General features: G+C 51.4%; 1 protein-coding gene across 11 annotated transcripts in view; it reads right to left on the reverse strand.

Annotated features, from left to right (window-relative positions):
- Positions 1-3,455: 3,455 nt before the first annotated feature.
- The window catches only part of PLA2G4E (phospholipase A2 group IVE), a 60,771-nt gene continuing 45,691 nt past the window's right edge, over positions 3,456-18,535 (reverse strand). For all 11 annotated transcript variants that reach the window (XM_047737848.1, XM_047737846.1, XM_047737841.1 and 8 more), the window contains 10 exons: positions 17,376-17,511; positions 15,954-16,090; positions 13,258-13,480; positions 10,248-10,362; positions 9,588-9,725; positions 9,197-9,304; positions 8,432-8,635; positions 7,399-7,565; positions 5,994-6,177; positions 3,456-5,517 (listed from right to left, as the gene is read on the reverse strand). In XM_047737848.1, coding sequence (XP_047593804.1) covers positions 5,297-5,517; positions 5,994-6,177; positions 7,399-7,565; positions 8,432-8,635; positions 9,197-9,304; positions 9,588-9,725; positions 10,248-10,362; positions 13,258-13,480; positions 15,954-16,090; positions 17,376-17,511 — 1,633 coding nt within the window. In that variant the 3' untranslated portion in view covers positions 3,456-5,296. The remainder of the gene's footprint in view (positions 5,518-5,993; positions 6,178-7,398; positions 7,566-8,431; positions 8,636-9,196; positions 9,305-9,587; positions 9,726-10,247; positions 10,363-13,257; positions 13,481-15,953; positions 16,091-17,375; positions 17,512-18,535) is intronic.

The following is an 18,535-nucleotide window of genomic DNA, read 5'->3' on the forward strand; positions in this document are numbered from 1 at the left end:
CATGCTCTTGTTTTATAGTCAGAAAAAATTTGAAGGAAGAAAAAAAGTTACTGCCTTTAATCTTAAAACCAGTGGAAGTCCTGAAAGAGCCTGGCCCAGAGGACACATTATAACGTCTTATTTTTCTCCCTTTTCTGTCTTCATACAACTGCTTTCGTGTTTTTTTGTTTTTTTTTTTTTTTTTTTTAATTTGACAGACAGATCACAAGTAGGCAGAGAGGCAGGCAGAGAGAGACAGGAGGAGGAGGCAGGCTCCCTGCTGAGCAGAGAGCCCGATGCGGGACTCGATCCCAGGACCCCGAGATCATGACCTGAGCCGAAGGCAGAGGCTTTAACCACTGAGCCACCCAGGCGCCCCTGCTTTCGTGTTCTTGATCCGCCCTCAGGACAGTCATCTCACATCCATTTATAAGCTGTGATCTTCTTTTGGTTTTCTTTCTTCAGACTCGACAATTCCAATCATAGTCACCTTTTCATCTGAATCCCATTATTATTTTCAGGCTAAAGTTTTGCAGAGAGTGCCATTAGTTACCTGGATTTTTGTTGGATTAAATAATTCATGAAATAAGTATTTTGATAACAACACTCAACAACTCTCTTTGCTATATGGAAATTTTAATCGTAATCCTTGTGGAAGGGTTTTTTTTTTTTTTCCTTCTTATTCTTGGCAATTTGATATTCACAAGGTTTGCTCTCTTTTTTTTTTTTTTAAGAGAGGGAGAGAGACTGTGCTGGTGGGTGTGAGCAGGGTAGGGAAGGACAGAAGGAGAGGGAGAGAGAATCTGAAGCAGATTCCACGCTCAGCCCGGAGTCCAATATGGGCCTCCATCTCATGACCCTGAGATAGTGATCTGAGCTGAAATCAAGAGTCAGACACTTAACTGACTGAGCCGCCCAGGCGCCCCTCACAAGGTTTGCCGTAGATTGTATTCAGTGGTTGTTCTATATGCATACCAAGTGCAGTGTGTTACTCTGATACTTTAAGTCCCAGAGAAGTTAAAGACCTGAGAGACACATGATAAAGATATTAGAGGAGGTACTTTGGCAAAGAACCCCCTTCATTCTCACACACGCCTCTCCTTTCTCTGTGGCCACTTACCCAAGTCACTGCTGCCACTTGGAGATGTTGGCTTATAGGACACGGCAGGTGGAGATGTCTAGTAGGTAGTTGTAGTAAGACAGGCAGCCGCCTATACATGATCTCTCATTTTTAGCCAGGCCCATTGCTACCAGGTAAAGACAAAATTTTCCAGTCTCTGTGCAATTAAGTGTGATCCTAAGACCAAGGGCTGGTTGCTGGTATGTTACCTGAAGGATGCGTGGGAGTTGCAGGAAGTTTCCTTTAGAACAAGAAAAAGTTCAATTTGGCTCTCCCTGTCCTCTCTCTTGTAGTCTGGGATAGGGATGTGTTGGCTGGCACCTAAGGGCCCATCTCGGACCATGAGGCCAAGAACTACACATGGGAGGGTAACTCAGAGCTGGGAGGAGCAGAATCTCTGATGAGTCCTGGACATGCCATGCCAGCCTTGGATGGCCTCCTTGTGGGCTTTTTTCCCATGAATGTATTGAGGCCCCTATTTGTTAGGTCTCTGCTAGTGAGAGATGAAACTAATTCCTAACTAACACTGAATTTGTTCCTAGATATAGAATCTGCAATAACAGAACCCAAATGTGACATTTCCTTAGTGAAAGAGAGGGAACGTCAGCATTAAGGATTCAATTACTCAGGCTGGGATTTTAAATATAGCCATGCATATTTTCCGATATACCTCTTATCGAGAGATGGGATCTTGGTCCCCTCCACTGGAATTCAGGTTGGCTTGTGAGTGCGTCTGCCAATAGTGTGCTGTGAAAGTGATGGTCTGTGCCTTTGACACTGGATCATAATACACCATGCACCTGTCGCTGAGTAACACTCACTCTTGGAGCCCTGAGCTGCCATTTAAGAAAGCCGGGGATCTTGAAACCACCACACTGGGGAGGCCACGCGAAGGTGCTCTGACAGTCAATCAAACTGAGCTTGTCCTTCAGCCGTCCCAGCCTCTCTCACCCAGGCACTGCTCATCTCAGAGGTAGATCCTTCTGCTCCAGCTCTTCCAGACCCCAGCCCTCTGAGCCTCCCCAAGCACTTCAAGTCATTTCAGCGGAGGCCTCCCAGCATGAATAAGAGTTGTCCTTGCTATGCCCTTTTAAAATTCCTGACCCATAGAATCTGTAGGCATAATCAAATGGTGGTTCTTTTATACCATTATATTCTGGGTTTTGTTTTGTTTTTGTTTGTTTGCTCAGCAATAGAAAATTGGGACAACTGGTAATTCTCATTATCTTGTTAAGGTAAAAATTTAGTTTTCTGTCACAGAAAAGATGTTCAGAGGTAGGCAGACCAGGGCTACTTTGGTGTGTTCACTGTCAGCAGGAGTTAGAACCCTTTAACCTCCCTGCTGTCTGGAATGTGGATACAATGGGTGGAGCTCTAGCAGCCATATTGGACCAGAAGGCAAACTTGAGGATGGCAGAAGCAAGAGCTAAGAGGAACCTGGGTATCTGCTAAGAAATAGAGAAATCAATTTCTTCTATCTTCTTTAAGACACTCTTAAGAATCAAAAGATCAAAAGTTTCTTGACCTTTTTGATTATGTAATGAAAAATAATGCTAACTGGTATAGAATTTGAATCCATGAATCAAGAACTTAGGAAACTGGCTTGGCTAGAGCTAAAGGTTTGAGAATTTTCAAGATGGAAGTGGTAGTTGAAGTCCTGGGTGTAGATGAGATTGCCTAAGGAGAGTACTGAGTGGGAAGAGAGGAGAGCTGAGGAGAGAACCTCAGGGAATACCAGGAGTTAATGGAGGGCAGGGGCAGTGAGACAACAGGAGGGGCTGGAAAGTGGGAAGGAAACCAAGATGGATGGTGTCCAGCAAACCGTGCCCCTTCCCTCTAGGTGGAAGCCTAGTTGGCAGCCCCTAATGCATTCCCCATGTGTATACAGCTAATATGGAACTTTCCCTTTGTCTTGCAAGGCTCTGTTTTGATGAAGCCCTTCTACGTGGGACCAAAAGGAAGCTCCTTGAAGTGTGGGGTCAATTGTTAATCATTTTTATTGTCCCAGTGCCTACCACAGTGACTGGCATGTAGTGAGAAGGCAAGAAATATTTACAGGCGGAACAGAGTTGAACTGCTGTTGGCAAGGAAGTCGTGGGAAGGGATGGTTTCAGGAAGCAGGAGTGGTCTGCAGTGCCAAATACCGAGAACAATCAAGTAAGATAAGGCCTGTAAAGGGCTGGTGCCATTTGGCTCAGGACTGTGGCAATTAGGACTGTGGTGACCTTGGGGAGAAGTGTTTTCACAGGGACGTGGGGACAGAACACAGTGGTGTGTGAGAAGCCCAGGCAGGGGTGAGGGCAGGAATTGGCTGGTTTTGTAGCACTGGATAATGAGCGAAGATGAGTCAACAGCATTTACTCACAGGGCCATTTTATTCTGTGATCAAATAATACAATGGTTTTACAAGCCTCATTGTACGCACTTTGATGAATCCAAGGCAGGGCTGTCTTCACCGGCCAGCAAACAGGTCTTACGGCATGGCTCACTCTAATTTAAGGAGAGCCTGTTTGTTGCAGATGGAGAGAAAAGATGTGAAGGTCGAGGCTGTTGGCTGCTCCAGCGGAGGGCATGGGCAGTGTCTCAGGTCCGCATTATCTGGGCAGGGACCAATTTCACAGGTCCAGGAGCCCTGTTTACCAGTGGCTTAGGGGCGCTCATGGATTCCTGCTTTCCAAGCTTATAAGAGAGTGTGGCATAAATCTACACCATTCAAATTTAATATGTGTAGTCTCGTGGAAATAGAGCAGAGACAGGTGCAGAGGGGAGGTGGGAATCTCCTTAAAATGCAGATTCTGATTCAGCAGACCTGGGGTGGGGCCTGAACTTTTGCATTTCTGATGAGTCCCCCACCACACTTTGAGTAGTAAGGATGGATTTTGGAAGTCGATCTTTCTGAACTTCCGTTACCTATCACCACTCGTCATCTCCTAGAGGCCAGGAAAGAGGACCAAGTCTTCCAGGTTTGCTGGGCCTCGTGGGGACCACATGCCTTTCTGGTCACACCTTCCATCGGCCTGGGCTTCTCTATGACTCAGGTGACCTATTTCTTTAGTCACGTTCCTAGCCTGATGGGAGGCCTGGACACTTTGCTGGGCTTCTCTGTGTCCCAGGGTTTTCCCAGTGATTTATCTGCCGGCGCTCTACGAGGATGGACAGGCTTCTTCCTTAGGGCTAACCTACTCCCTGAAGGGTTTCCTCGTTTGTTCTCTCCGTGACTGGACTCTCCCCGAGAGCTTTGGGTATACTGGCCACTGCGTTTACATGATAAATAAGAGGAATCCCACTTAGAAATAAATAATCCCACCTGAAAATAGGAGAGGAAGGTGAGAAGGGAACCGAGAAGTGCTCCTAGAGCAGGCTGGTCGGTGAGCGCGGGCCCAAGGCCTGACTCCATTTACCTGCTCAGACGTCCCTGAGCTGCACCCCCCGATCCTTGTTTGGTGAGCCTGAGCTGCAAACTCGGGCTTTGCCTGGCATTTTCCCGGGTGCTCAGATGAGGCTGACTGGTTGAGATCCCAGGGATCACCGGTTCTGGGGCTCAGAGCGGCTAGAGAGGGGCCGCTGAGACCCGTCACCCACCTGGTCTGGCTTTGTTGTTGAAGAGACCAGTGCTCGGTCTAGATCCTCTGGCTTCACACTATCTATGAACACCCTGATTCTAAACAATGAAAACCACAAAATATAATAGCCTATAAAAATCATGATTGCCTTTAATTTTAAAAGGCATTTTTCCAGAGAGCCCGCCGTACTCCTCAGGTCCTCCCCTTATTTATTCCTGGAGGCCCTCTATGCCAGGAGGCCGGGAGGAGTCAAGTCAAGGAGGTTTTGAGCTCCGGTTTGCAGGCTGAGGTCTCTGGGGGAACCAGTCTCTTCCATAGGCCACGATTTCATTCTCCACACGTTGGGCATGTGTGGGACCCTGTGGCTATGGGACCCCCTTCCCTGCAGGGATAGGTTTAAAAAAAAATTCCTGCGGGTCTAAAATCCCAACACTTGCCTACGTTGTATTCCTTTGTCTCCTTCTCTATCTCCCTCAACTTGTTTAAATTTTTATTTTTTTGATAGAAAGCCCAGGTCAGCCTGCCTACACCCCTCGCCAGATAGCAGAGCCAGCAGCACAGGCCGGTCAGCCCCCATGGGCTCGGCGCCTCTGACCCTAGAAGCAGACAAAGGATCGGTGAGGCTCGCTGGGACTTAGGAGGAACATTGGCTCTTCAAGCGTTTCTTCTTCTCCACTGCCAGTCTCAAGGCCTGAAGGAGCTTGTCTTTGTTATTCAGGATGTTGTACTCAGAGAGCTTCACCAGCTTGTCAAAGGCGGCCTCTGTGTACGTGAGTTCCTTAGTAGCGTATGGGGTTTTGGGGCCATAAATGTCCACGTGGCCCTGCTCCATCTCCTCGGGGCTTCGCTCCACACCTGGAGGCAGCAGAAGGACTTGCTATACACGGAGGGTTGTTAACGATTTGCATCTGTATCCCCTCCCATGGCCTGTCCCGGCCCACGTGGGGACTCACACCTGTGCGAAAACCACGCACACGTGGGCGCACACGTACACAAGCACTCGTGCACACACACGCACACACGTGCACACCTCCACGCTCCCCAGGGGAGAGATGCAGCTTGCCCATCTTAGGGCCACCCTAGCAGGACACAGCATGGGGCACCTAGTGGGATATGGATAAATGCTGAATGACTGAAAGAGCAGAGGATGACATTGCTGGCTCATGCAGGGAGGGGCTTTGCTTTCTTCCCAAAGCCAAGGTTGGTTCAGAGTAAAGCGGAACTGGGCTTCCCTGCTAGTACAGTCAGAAGATGGGGCCAGGCTAAACACAGGAGCTCTCAGCCCAAGGCCAGCAAGCAGGTGGTGGGAATCAAGCTCGGAGGCAGCTTACCTGGGGCCTTGTACTTCTGGAAGGTGTCATTGATGAGTGGGAAGAAAAGCACGATGGGGGTGTCAGGCTCCTGGGAATTCTCCATCAAGTAGCACTCCTTGAGGTTTTCCTCATCCTCTTGCAGCTCGTATTTGGGGAAGGGGATGTTCTGCACGGAGCAGTACTCACAGGTTTGCTTCATGGGCTGGAATGAGGGGTGGGGTGGGTAAGCAACACGGAGTTCTTAGTTCCAGCTTCCTGATTTCCCCCAGCCAACAATTTAGGTCTCACATGGCTTTGCCTCTTTGTGCTACTTTTGGAACAAAGGGCCTGAGGCGGTAGGTTGGTGTGTGTCCAACTGTAAGCTCCTTCTGAAGGTGGACAGAAGCCCTTTCAAGGATGCTTCACCCAAAACACAGACCTGGGGAGATGTGGGAGGCAGCCTGAGGGTGACTGGAGCTAGGCCATGTCTGGCCAGGCTTCTGTGAGATGGGCATGGCCTTTGGAATGGACAAAGGGCCACAAGGCTGGAAAGGACTCTGAAAGGGCATCTTTATAAAATATGATGTAACAGAAAGAGCAGTGGACTGAGAACATAAGAATCCCCTTACTTCTGCCCTCACCCTGTGTTCCAAGCACACTAGCTGTGCGATCTCAAGCAAGCCACTTCCCCTCTCTGTGCCTCAGTTTCCTGACTGTGCCATTTACCTCAAAGAGCTGGGGTAAAGATCAAGTGAGAGCACAGATAGGAAAGCACAGCATTACTCATTTATACACTTGAGTCCTTATCATTGGTGTCATGCTGGTGCTCTGTCTGTAAGCCCCTTTCCTGGGCTTCAGGCTAGGACTATAGTAAAGGAGACCAAAAAACAGTTTCTTCCCCTTAAAAGGCCAGAACTTTTCAAAGGTAAATAGAGAAAAATAAATAAAAACCTCTGATCCTGGCTTTTCATATAATCTCATGGAGGGCCCTATTTCCTGTAGAAAAGGGCAATGTGATTATTTTTAAAATAGGACATTATAAACTCTTGGAGTGGTACAAAACTTTAGAATGGACTGGACTCCATTAAAGTTATTTTAAAAAACTCCCTTTTTTGCAGCTGATGAATGGCCAAATACAGCAAATGCTCAGATCATAAAATTGCTGAAATAAAACTAGAATTTGTTCCATGGGTCCCCTTGAAGCCCACCCTGCATGTGAGGGCCAGCTGGCTGCCCAACAACGCCCCCCCACTGCCACCCCAAGAGGTTTGGATGGCTAACCTCACGCCAGGTAGAACAGCTTGAGTCTCTCAGATGCTAAGTCTTGGGGCCTGTGGGGGAATGTCTGTTCTCCCATTTCCCAGTTTTGTGGGGGCTCGGTTCTGGGAGCCCCCACGACTGAGTGGCCTGCCAGTGGGCAGGAGCCTTTCTTTGTCACACTTGCCTTTGTCTGGGACCCAGCACAGTAATTGAGATGGATGATGAGGTCCACTTTTCTCTCAGGCCTCAGGAGGGGCGGGTAGCTGGAGTTGATGAAGAAGGCAGTGTCCAACAGGCACAGGTGGTTCACAGACTCTGTCAGCTGGTTCGGGAAGCCATCCAGCACTGTGTCTGAAAGCCAGGATTTACAGTTACCGTCATGCCTTGGTGCCCTGATCTCAGAGGATGGACACAGGTGGCCCGTGTGGACAGAACACCCTGACTGGAGCTCCTCCATCTGGGCCTGGGCCCTGGGCCTAACCCCTTCCAGCCAGGACCCCCCCAATGAGTCCCAGTGCCCCTTGGGGTGGGGGCTGATGCAGAAGATTATTATCCTGGGGCCTGTAGCAAGTCTTTGCTACAACATAGATTAAAAACCCTTCTGACTTAGCCACAGAGTTTTGGGGTTGCAGGGGTGTAAGAATATCTTATAAATCAGTGCACACACTGGGCCCAGAGCCAGCTGCCCTTTCTGCCCCAGACAGGGAGAATGAGCATCGTTAGGCCAGGCCAAAGCAGCCACTGGCAGGCTGTAGCCAAGGAAAATTCCAAAGACAGGGGCAAGTCAATCTTCAAGCCTTAGCAGGAAGGGGAGGGGGCACCGAGTTGAAGCTGCGTGACCACGATTTAAGACCTGGCCCCGCCACTTACCATGTTGGGGGTTCTTGAGCTGGGTCATCCCTGCCACACCCTCAGGGGGCACTGCTCCCATTAAAAGGGGCCCCCAGAGCACAACGAGAGCAAGTCAAGGCCCACATTTCCCCAAGTTCTACCTGCTGGGATTGTTGTACAGATTCAAGTAATTACATACCAACAGTATAGCACCTATGTTCAGAACCTCGCCAAACATGGAAGACACCCTGGAAAGAGTCTGCCTCCCCACCAACCCCTGACGCCAGCGAACATGGCCAGAGAGGCTTCACCAGCCTTTCTCCATGGCAGCCTCAACATGCCCTTCCCCTTTATCCAGGCCAACGTGGGCAGCCAGGGAGGGTTACCTTTCCACATGGAGAACTGGTTGTTCTGGAGATAGTCAGTGTGCAGCTGCAACCCCAGCAGGAAGTTGTGGAACTGAGACACGAAGGCCCGGTGGGTGAGGATGCTGCGGAAAGTGTTGGACAGCCACGACCCCGGGATCACCACCGCGGTGTCCAGGACAGTCGCATTACATTTGGGGATTTCAGGCAGGAGTGGCTCATCTTCTGCAGGGGAGAGGGAGGACGGAAGGCAGGTCACAAGAGCTGGGGTCCCCAGACGTCCCAGGCGAAGCCTGCATGGTTACGTGATACCCAGGGTTCAGCCACTGGAAGTGAGGCTCACACCTTCCTTGCTGAGATGATAAGCCCCTGGCACTGGGGCCAGGAGGACCCAGGTGAGAGATCAGGGACAGGGTGGTGGAGAAGAGGGGTGATGACAGGTAAGTTGGGGGGGGTCCCAGAGAAGACAGGGAATCTACAAGAGCCACTTGTCACTGTACTCATGGATCCCTACCCCGTTAGCTCTCCAGGGCACTGTGCCCCTCTGCTGGGCCCTCCCCCACCCTCACCCCCCAGTCAGGCCAGGGCTGGCCCCTGAAGCTTGTGATGGAGCCTCCCTCTCCCTCTGCTCCAGGCAAGGATGACCTCATCCTAGCTGCTTTCTCATCTCAGAACCACAGACATGACGTTGAAACCGGTGGCCAGGTAGACTGGGCCTCGGTTTGTTATCCACCCCTCGCCCCTACATCCCCCAACCAAAGAGGAGAAGCCAGTGGGGTCACCCACCGATGTCGTTAACTTTCTCCCTCGTCCACCTGTGGAAGAACTCCTCCGAGCTTTGGGATAGATTCCAGGCATCGAGCAAGTTTAGGGAGAAGATACTGCTCCACAAGCCTAGGGAGCAGGACCAGCTGTGAGTGGCTCTGCCCCAGAGCCCCAGCCACCCAAACACTGCCTGCCTCTCCCTTGACTTGATGTTCCCTCCCAGTCAGGCTGCTCAGGGGGTGAGACAGACTTTGTTCTACTCCCCCCCACCCCCCGCCGGCCCCAGCAAATGCAGGAGGGTCCCATTCTCAAGGGATCACCCAAACCAGCACCCGAACCCAGGACAAGATCCTGGGGGAAAGGAGCGGGCCTTCCCCTGCCCCCTCCCCGACCCCTCCGGGCCAGGAGTCACCTAGCATGTAGCACATCCTTGACTCTGGGAGTCTCTTCATCAGCCGCCCCATGAAGAACTCAGAGCCGAAGAGCTCGGTGGGGATGAAGGCCCCGTACTTCTGCAGGCCCACCTCGTAGGGGGAGAACTCGCACCACTCTGCATGGGGAGCAGAAGGGTGGCGTGTCATTCTCAGGCCTTGACAGCCCCACCCTCCCTCCTCAGGGCTCCTACAGATCAAGGGCACGGAGGGCAGGGGCGGGTAGGGACAGGAAGACCGCAGTTCCCCCCCACAGGGCACAAGGGGGCGCCCAAGACTGGCTACTGCTGGCCAGTCAGACTGCTTTGCCACCTGCATGACTCGTTTGCTCCACCAAACTGGATAAACCGAGATCACAACTGACCTAGAAGCAGGCAGAGCAGGTTTCTAGAGTACCTCAGTCTGGGAACCTTGAGAAATATCTAGAACCGCCTCCCTTTTTTAACTTTATTACCCCCGTCCCATCAAACCTCTGCTCCTAGAAAAGCCACAAGCCCCCACCAGCCTGATCCATCCACACAGAAGGGGTAGCCAAGTCGAGGTGGAGGGGGGCAAATGTGGTGGGTTGGGCATGTGCTGGGGCCCTGGGTACCTTTGCCTGCTGAGAAGGGACCCCCTTATAAACTAGCTGCCAGTGTTACCTCTGAAATCCTGGTTGCTTACATCATCCTTGACATTGATGGTGAGGTAGATAGGCAGGGGGTTCTGGCCCCGGCACAAAGCAGCACGCTGATCTGACAGTTTGGATTCATTTCTCTGTGGGGACATGAAATGGTGAAGGAGCACAGACAGCCTGGAGGCAGTGCAGAGTAAGGGGGATGGTCTGGACCTCCAGCAGGCCGTTGCCTGGCTCCTGAGCCCATCCGGCCGCTGTGCAGATCCCAGCTGACACCAGTCAAACCTGCTCTTAAAATGTACCCAGAGAATGTTCGCTCGTCCCTGGGCTATTCACCATCCCAGACACGTACACGGGAGTGAATCTACAGTTTAGGGCTGCCCCTCAGAGTCTCAAGATTCTCCTAGTGTCTCAAGGACCAGAGAAGGGAAAAGGCCACCACTGTCCCTCTCCATCCCCATCATCTTCCACCCAACATACCCCAGAGCAGGTGAATTTTTCTTCTCTGCTTTGCATGTTGGGCTCCCTCATAAAATTTGTTTGGGAAGGAGGAGAAAAGCTGCTTTTAAAAAAAATCTGAACAGGGGCACCTGGGTGGCTCAGTCAGTTAAGCAGTTGCCTTTGGCTTGGGTCATGATCCCAGGGTCCTGGGATCGAGCTCTGCGTCGGGCTCCCCACTTGGTGGAAAGCCTGCTTCTCTCTCTCCCACTTCTCTTGCTTGGTTCCCTCTCTTGCTGTGTCTCTCTGTCAAATAAATAAAATCTTTTTTTAAAAATCTAAACAAAAGGCTTGGAAACGGTGCACCAGCTGGCAGCCAAGGTCAGCTGGCAGCCAAGGTCCCTCTGAGTCCCCAGAGCATGGTGCTGCCAAATCAGAGGGGAGTCAGCAGTAGCCAGTCATGGGTGCCCTCTTGTGCTCCGTGGGGGAACTGCGGCCTCCCTGTCCCTGCAGAACAGCCAGGGCCACCCGCCACCTACTGAAATGAATTAACCATTGTAGACAGGCCAGTTGAGGGGTTAGAGGGCCACACTCTGACCTTAGGCTCTATGCAGCTGCCTGCTGGGTGACCATCCAGGGTTATTCAGGCGTGTGAAGGCCTCTGACCTTGTGTGGGATGCTAAACACACACGTGGGGCAAAGAAGTCTTGGGCCTCCCTTGAAAGGCAAGCAGGGTGCCTTTCACAATGGCCCAGAGATCTGGGCACTGCAAAGCTGAGTCCTGGAAGTAGAGAAAACTATAGACTCAGGGAAGAATGCGGTCTACACTCACGGTCAAAGGAGTCCAAGGGGAAGAGGCTCCTGCCTTGGCCAGAGTGGAACAGTAGAGACCTCCAAATTTCAATTCTACACTTGCCCTCCTGGGAATCTTGGCTCCTCCTCCTACTCCACCCCAGGCAACACTCAGACGTCTGTTGTCAGTAGCCTGGGTGCTTTCCTCCTCATCACACAGGGCACTAAGTATTGTTTGAAATATTAACTACCCCTTATTGATGTAGTTCCCATTTAAGGAATAGCACAGAGCAGGACCCGGATTTAAACCTCAACCTGGGGGCGCCTGGGTGGCTCAGTGGGTTAAAGCCTCTGCCTTCGGCTCAGGTCATGATCTCAGGGTCCTGGGATCGAGCCCCACATCGGGCTCTCTGCTCAGCAGGGAGCCTGCTTCCTCCTCTCTCTGCCTGCCTCTCTGCCTACTTGTGATCTGTATCTGTCAAATAAATAAATAAAATCTTTAAAAAATAAATAAATAAATAAAAATAAAAATAAACCCCAACCTGCCTACGCCCTCAGTCTCCACCTGTCCTGCTTCCTCATAAGCACAGATTAGATGGCGGTTATCTAGAGGGGGATTGTGGGTGGGACCCATCAAAAGCTGTGAGTGCCTCAGTTCCAAACCCCCATTGCCTGGCATAGTTTCTGACATGCCAGAGGTCTTAATTTTTTTGAAAGAAAAAAAAAATGAAGGAATGAATGCACTTCGAAGATGAAGTTCAGGTCATCTATCACTTCAGAGATGACCTTCATCTCTCTACAGACCACCTAGAAAATAATTTGTTATCCTTCCATTTCCTGGCAAGTTGTGTTTGGAATTCAGAACTCCTCAGAACCTTTTGGGAGTGGGCCCGAGAACTGCAGGTCTGGAGAGAAATTAGGTGGGAAGCTCTGCTTTGGGGACAAGTGACAGCCACAGCTGGTCCCTCCCCAGGGCCTGTGCAGCTGGAAGGGTCTGGGTGTTCGCTGAGCCATTGAGGGTGTTCCCCTCAATGCCACTGCTCCACCACCTTGCACAGATTGCCCCAGCAGCTGAGAGCCCCCAACACAGACTATTTCTCTTCTTGGGCACACGGTGCTCGGATTGTTGGATCTCAGAGCAGGGAGGAACTTCTGGGCCCAACCTCTGTAAGGCAGCCATGAGAAAGGGCCCTACAGATCTTCAGCTACAAGGAGTATAATCAACTAAGGGCCTCCCAGTTTGCGCTGAGTTTGTGCTGGGGTCACAAGGCTTGGGCTGCTCCCAGCACATGTCTGAGAGCAGGAGGCATGCCCATTCATGTTCATGGAGGGCACCAAACTCCTCTGACCGACAGCTTGTCTAGAGGCCTATCCAATGGCCTTACTGAACCTTCTAGACCAGCAGTCCTGGATGCTTCCACCCAGCCCTTCTTCCCTCTCTCCTCCACTTGGGGTCAGACTTGTATCAGTCTGATGTCTGTCCAGCCTCCTCCAATTCCCTCCCTATGTTCTTTTGTGGTAACTTGGCATGGCCCAGAGGACATGCTGCCAATCTGCAGGACTGTTCCTAAGCCATCCCCACCCCAAGGGTCTCAGTCATACACTAAAGGGATGTGGCAAGCCAATTCCACAATCTTCCTCCATCATGCGCTTGGGAACCTCATGCTTCCTATGACCCACAGTTGAATCTGCAGGTCTAAGCTAACTTCCTTCTGCTAAGAAGTAAGTCCAGGACCCCCTGATGAAGAAAGAGAGCTGGTCATCAGCCAGGGCAGGCTGGACCTCAGAAGAAGCTAAGCACCTACCTCATCACCCAGACAGGCCTCAATCAGCAGGCCCCAGAAATCTGTAAAGGTGACCTTGTAGCCTTCCTGACTACGCAGCCGAAGCTCTTCCTGGAATTTGGCCAGCTGGTCTGGGAACAGGGCAGGCATCTTGTCCTTGACCACATGCCTCCGTGCCTCCAATATGGCAGGCTCCAGGTTTTTGGAGGACCAGTCAGGGTCACGGTATAAGGTAGCCATGGTCCTGGAGAGAGACACACACGGGGATAGAACTGAGCCAGTCCTGGTCCAATCAACACTGGGCCCTGGCCAGAGAGAAGGTGGACAGATCGTGGGAGACCCTAACTCATCAGGAGAGGAGCTTGGAGGGAAGGGGTGGACATTTTTAATCATAGTCACAATGGCTACCATGGGCCAGGTATAGCATGTTGCTTGAGAGTGAGGCTGCTGGGGGCGCCTGGGTAGCTCAGTCACTTAAGCATCTGCCATCAGCTCCAGTCATGATCCTAGGGTCCTGGGATGGAGCCTGCATCGGGCTCCCTGCTTAGTGGGCAGTCCGATTCCCCTTCTCCCCCCTTCCCTCCCTCTGCTTGTGTTCACTCTCTCTTTCAAATAGAGAAAAAAAAAATCTTAAAAAAAAAAAAAAGAGCAAGGATTCTGGACCAAGATCTTCCTGGGTTCAAAACCACACTCTGCCACTCACTAGCTGTATAATCCTGGGCAAGTTATCTAACTGCTCGTCCATCAGTTTCCCCATCTGTGGAATGGAGAGAATTAGCACTGCACCTACCTCAAAGAGTTATTGTGAAGGTTGCATGAGTTAATGCAATTTAAAGTGGCCAGGACAAAGTGTGTGCTGGGTCATGGAGTGGTGAGGCCAACACTGGAACCCAGGTTTGGCTGATTCCAAATCCTGGACTCTTTCCACTTCACTGCATTCATTCCCATAATTACAATTCTGGCTAAAGATTTATTTCCCCTGCTTCGTCTGAACTTATACATGGGCAGTGGGAAGGAATAAAACAAAAACAGTGACCCCTGTAGCCCTGGGTCTCTTCTTGGCCTGGAGCTAGCTTTTCTGCTGACGTCAGGACAGCACCTTGGAACCCCGTGCCCTGGGTGACCTTGTCTGCAGTGTCACTGTGTCTGAACAGTGGCGTCTTCCTTCACAGGGCTTGTTTCTGGTCCGGGAAGGTAGGGATTGGTCAAGAGATTTCATGGACAAAAAGCACCCGGCTCTCCGTAAGATTCACTCTTACTTTTACATGTTTTTTTTGTTTGTTTTTGTTTTTGTTTCTGGTTTTTTTTTTTTAAAGCTTCTTTTTAAATTTTTTTTTAATTTATTTATTTGACAGAGAGCTAGAGAGAGAGCACAAGTAAGCAGAGCGGCAGGGAAAGGGGGAGAGAGAGAAGCAGGCTCTCCGCTGAGCAGGGAGCCCAATGCGGGGCTCGATCCCAGGACCCTGGAATCATGACCCGAGCCGAAGGCAGCCGCTTAACCAACTGAGCCACCCGGGCACCCCGTTTCTGTTTTTTTTTTTTTTTTTACTTTTACATGTTTAAAGGCTTTCAAAACCATCACAAATGATTGATTTTAAAAGGATACTTCCCAGTGCTTTCTTAGGCCAGGAGATGCTTCCCTCTTCCCCTACAGCACCCCCTCCCCACCCACCAAGTTCCTCCCAATCTCCTGCTTGTCAGGCAGGGCCAGAAGGATGCAAATGCCCCTCAACCCTGATAGAAGCAGCTTTTATCTCCTTATTGTACTACCCACGGGCCATGCCAACAAACGTCAGCTATCCTTCTGTCCCACCTGGGCTGAAGCCTCGGAGTTCCTGATACGCTAGCAGCCCTTGGCCTTCCTAGGGCAAATTCACATCTACTGCTCAAATGTAAGTTCCTAGAGCTCCTCCATGGTGAGGGGCCACCTTGGGACCTTAACGGCTCAGAGGTCCACCAGTCCCTGACAGAAGATGCAGCCATTTTGTTCAAGGGTTCCCTGCCAGGACTGTGCTAAGACCTCATGTGGGCCCCTTCCACCATAAAAATATGAAACATGTTTTATGATTGTTGTATAAAAATAAATATAATAATGTTATATTTGTTCTTGGGCAAGAAGTTCCTTTTTTTTTTTTTTCCTGATCTTAAAAGAAGGTAAAACATTTTTCTGGGCTTCTACAAGCACTGTGGGTCCTAGGCATATGGCTACTGGCCTCATGTTCGGGGGAATCACTCTCCTTGCTTACCAGCAGAGAGTGAAGAAGGCACCAGGACAGAGGGAGGGGCAAGGATGGGGGTGGTGGGCTGGGGTCAGGGCAGCTAGAGCAGCTGGGTCAGCTCCACATAGCCTAGGAGAGCTGGCAAGTTCGGAGTAGGCAGCTGTTTCTTCCTGATAGGATGGGTCGGTGGCAGGAGTGGGTCACAACTCCTAATCACCATGTTCCTAGATCCCTGCCACAGCCCAAGGCACCAGGACTGGGAGAGTCTCGCTCAATGACCCCATGGGGTCAGTACTAGTTATACCCATTTTACAGATTCAGAAACTGAGACTCCGTGAAGTGAAGCCGCTGCCCAACATCACACAGCTGTAAGGGGTAGAGCCACCCAGTTTTGTGAGTCACACTACCTTGGGGCAGGGAAAGCTTCACCAGAGACCCTGGCCAGCCTCTTTAGTGCTTACTCTAGGCTCCACTGGGCAGTGGCAGCCAGCTCCTTACCAGGTGGCCCCGGACAGGCCAGTGATGTAGCTGGCACAGTTCAGGATGTTCAGCTTCTGCAGCCCCAGCAGGTGGCCATACATGGCAGTCATGGATCTTGTTCCACCCCCAGTGGCCATGATGGCGATCAGCGGTACCTGGGAGCGTACAGAGGCAGACTGTTGGGGCTGTGCGGGGTGGGATAAGACACGGACTGACCCACAGAAGCTTAGAAAGAATGGTGGAGGCGGGAGGACTGGCTACAGACAACAGAGCACAAGGCAATAAGTGACCTGAAAACAGCCTTTCAGAGTGATGGGCCACCTGGGAGGGCTAGAATTAGATCTTCCCTCCAAACCCAGTAGTTGGTGAGCATAAATGGTGCTGGGGCGTCACACAGCTTGGTCAATCAGCACGTGGTAGCTGGAAGAGTTCTTTGCACAATTAGTCTAGCCCTCAGTTAACAGGTGATGACACCAGGATCCAGAGGGCTGAGGGACTCGCTCGAGGACCCAGCGAGTGGGCAATTCCCTAACGGCTCCTCCTATGCAAGGATGTGCTATCGGGGCACCTGGCCCAGACGTGGCCCGTGACAGGCGCTCAGTATACACTGTATGTACAACTGCTGGAATCACTGAATTCTTGATGTGGGAAGGAGCAGGGTTGTCACCTCTGGATTCGCAAAGGTTGAAGATGGTCTTAGGGTTTTCCTCTAAAGAGGGGAGAGTGGGGAGGGGGATCCTTGCCAAGATGTACCCTATTTGAGCAGGGATGGTAAGATCCTTCTGTCCACTAAAGCCCCATCGCAACCGTCCTCGGGCACAAGGTCTCCATCCTCTTGCACTTGGAGGGTGACCTGCTGCCTGGTGTGGGGAGGGCGGGGTGTGGACCTCAGTCCATACCTGGGAGATGACAAAGGGCTCTAACAAAGGCACACTGTCTACCCTGTGGGAAGAAGTCTGCCCTACAGGGGAAGGGGCTTCTCTGTAGTGTGCCACTGACCATTGTTTTTTCTGGGGGAGTTTTGTATATGCGTCTATTTGAGGGGAAGAGAGAATTGAGGAACAAAGAGCCCAGGGCCTTTTGAGTGGAGGTAGTAGGGCTTCAGCTGTTTTCCCAGCTTGGAGGGAGGAGGTCATTGTGTCCTGTGTAAGTAAGACCTCATAAGTCCCGTTGGGATCTGTTAGTGCCTGGGGAGGAGCAGCGATGGGGAGCGACACTCCTTCCTTTCTCTCTCTGCTTTGCCTTCCCAGCCCCTCCCCCTGCAAACACACAACTGAATCACATTAGGCACAGCCCTTGCTGGGGACCCAGGAAAGGCAGTGGAGAAGCCACCCTGGAGCAGAGAAGGGCTTGGGGGCAGGTGGCAGGGTGCGGTGTGGGCAGGACAAGCTCAGCTTAGAGGGGCATGAAGCCCCGGCTGGCAGGCCCCTGCTTACCCACCTCATCTGCAGACAGGTCCTCCTCCAGCTGCAAAACCTGTTGCAGCGCCTCAGCCACCACGACTCTCCGCTTCTCCAGGAACTCCTGCTCCTCAGGGCACAGGCTGAAGCCCAGCCGCACGTCCAGCGTCTGAGGGCTATGGGGACAGAGGATCCTGAGAAGCGGGCTTGCAGACTTCACCACCACAAAGACATGGCTTTAAGGGTCAGTGGGTCATAGGCTTGAAGCCAGATTCTGCCATATACCTTTCCTGTGACTTAGAGTCTCTCCTCTCTCATCTGTAAAATGGGGCTAGTCGTGTTTACCTCCCAGCACTGTCTTCCGCACTTAAGGAGATTGACAAACGGAAAGCCAATGAACCCTTCTCTGACACACTTTAGGCAGGTCCTCTGCAAAACTGGGGGCTCATCTAACCCTCTGCATCCTCAGCCTGATCTGGAAAGCCCAGGAGGTCTTCCCCCAGGTATCTTCTATGACCTGAGGCTACACATGGGTAACAGGGAGCCCTGGGATTCTTTTGGCCAGTCCCTGGACCAGGCTCTACAGTAAGGGCTTTCCTGTGGAGTTCATGTTCTTTGGTAAGTTCTCCCTGCTCCTGGAGTAAATAATCCTTCTGTGTGTTTGTGCAACTGATGAAAACCCTAGTATTCCTGATGTCACCCTCTCATCCCTATAGGTCCGCAAGGCAGGTGGAGCAGGAGTTGCCGAAGCATGTCCAACACTTGCCTTCTTTTGACTACCTCCCTTCCCTGGACACGTCCAGGCTCCTGGCCTGGCAGCCAAAAACCTAGCTGCTCTGTGCACCCTCGCTGTTTGCTACTTTTTAGAAGGGGCCGCAGGCTTTCAGATCCCCGAAGCAGTCCGGGTTCTGAGACTTTGTGCAGCCCTTGGCTTCACCAGAACCTTCCTCCTTCTGCCTATGTCCGTCCCTGGTGTCCTTCCAGGCTCAGTTTCCCCAGGACTCTGGGTGACTGACCATGGACAATTTCGGAACTGAATCTTACTCAGTTGCCCGAGTCACCAACCAGATCACATGTCCTTGAAAGCAGAGCCTGGGAGCCTTGCCATGGCGTTTCCTCCATGTTGTGCGTAGGCCTACAGACACAACTGTGAGGAAATACTTCTTTCCTTGGCCTCAATGAAAAATAAATAATAAAACA

The sequence above is a fragment of the Lutra lutra genome, chromosome 7, assembly GCF_902655055.1.
Source record: "Lutra lutra chromosome 7, mLutLut1.2, whole genome shotgun sequence".
In the NCBI taxonomy this organism is placed as follows: Eukaryota; Metazoa; Chordata; class Mammalia; order Carnivora; family Mustelidae; genus Lutra; species Lutra lutra.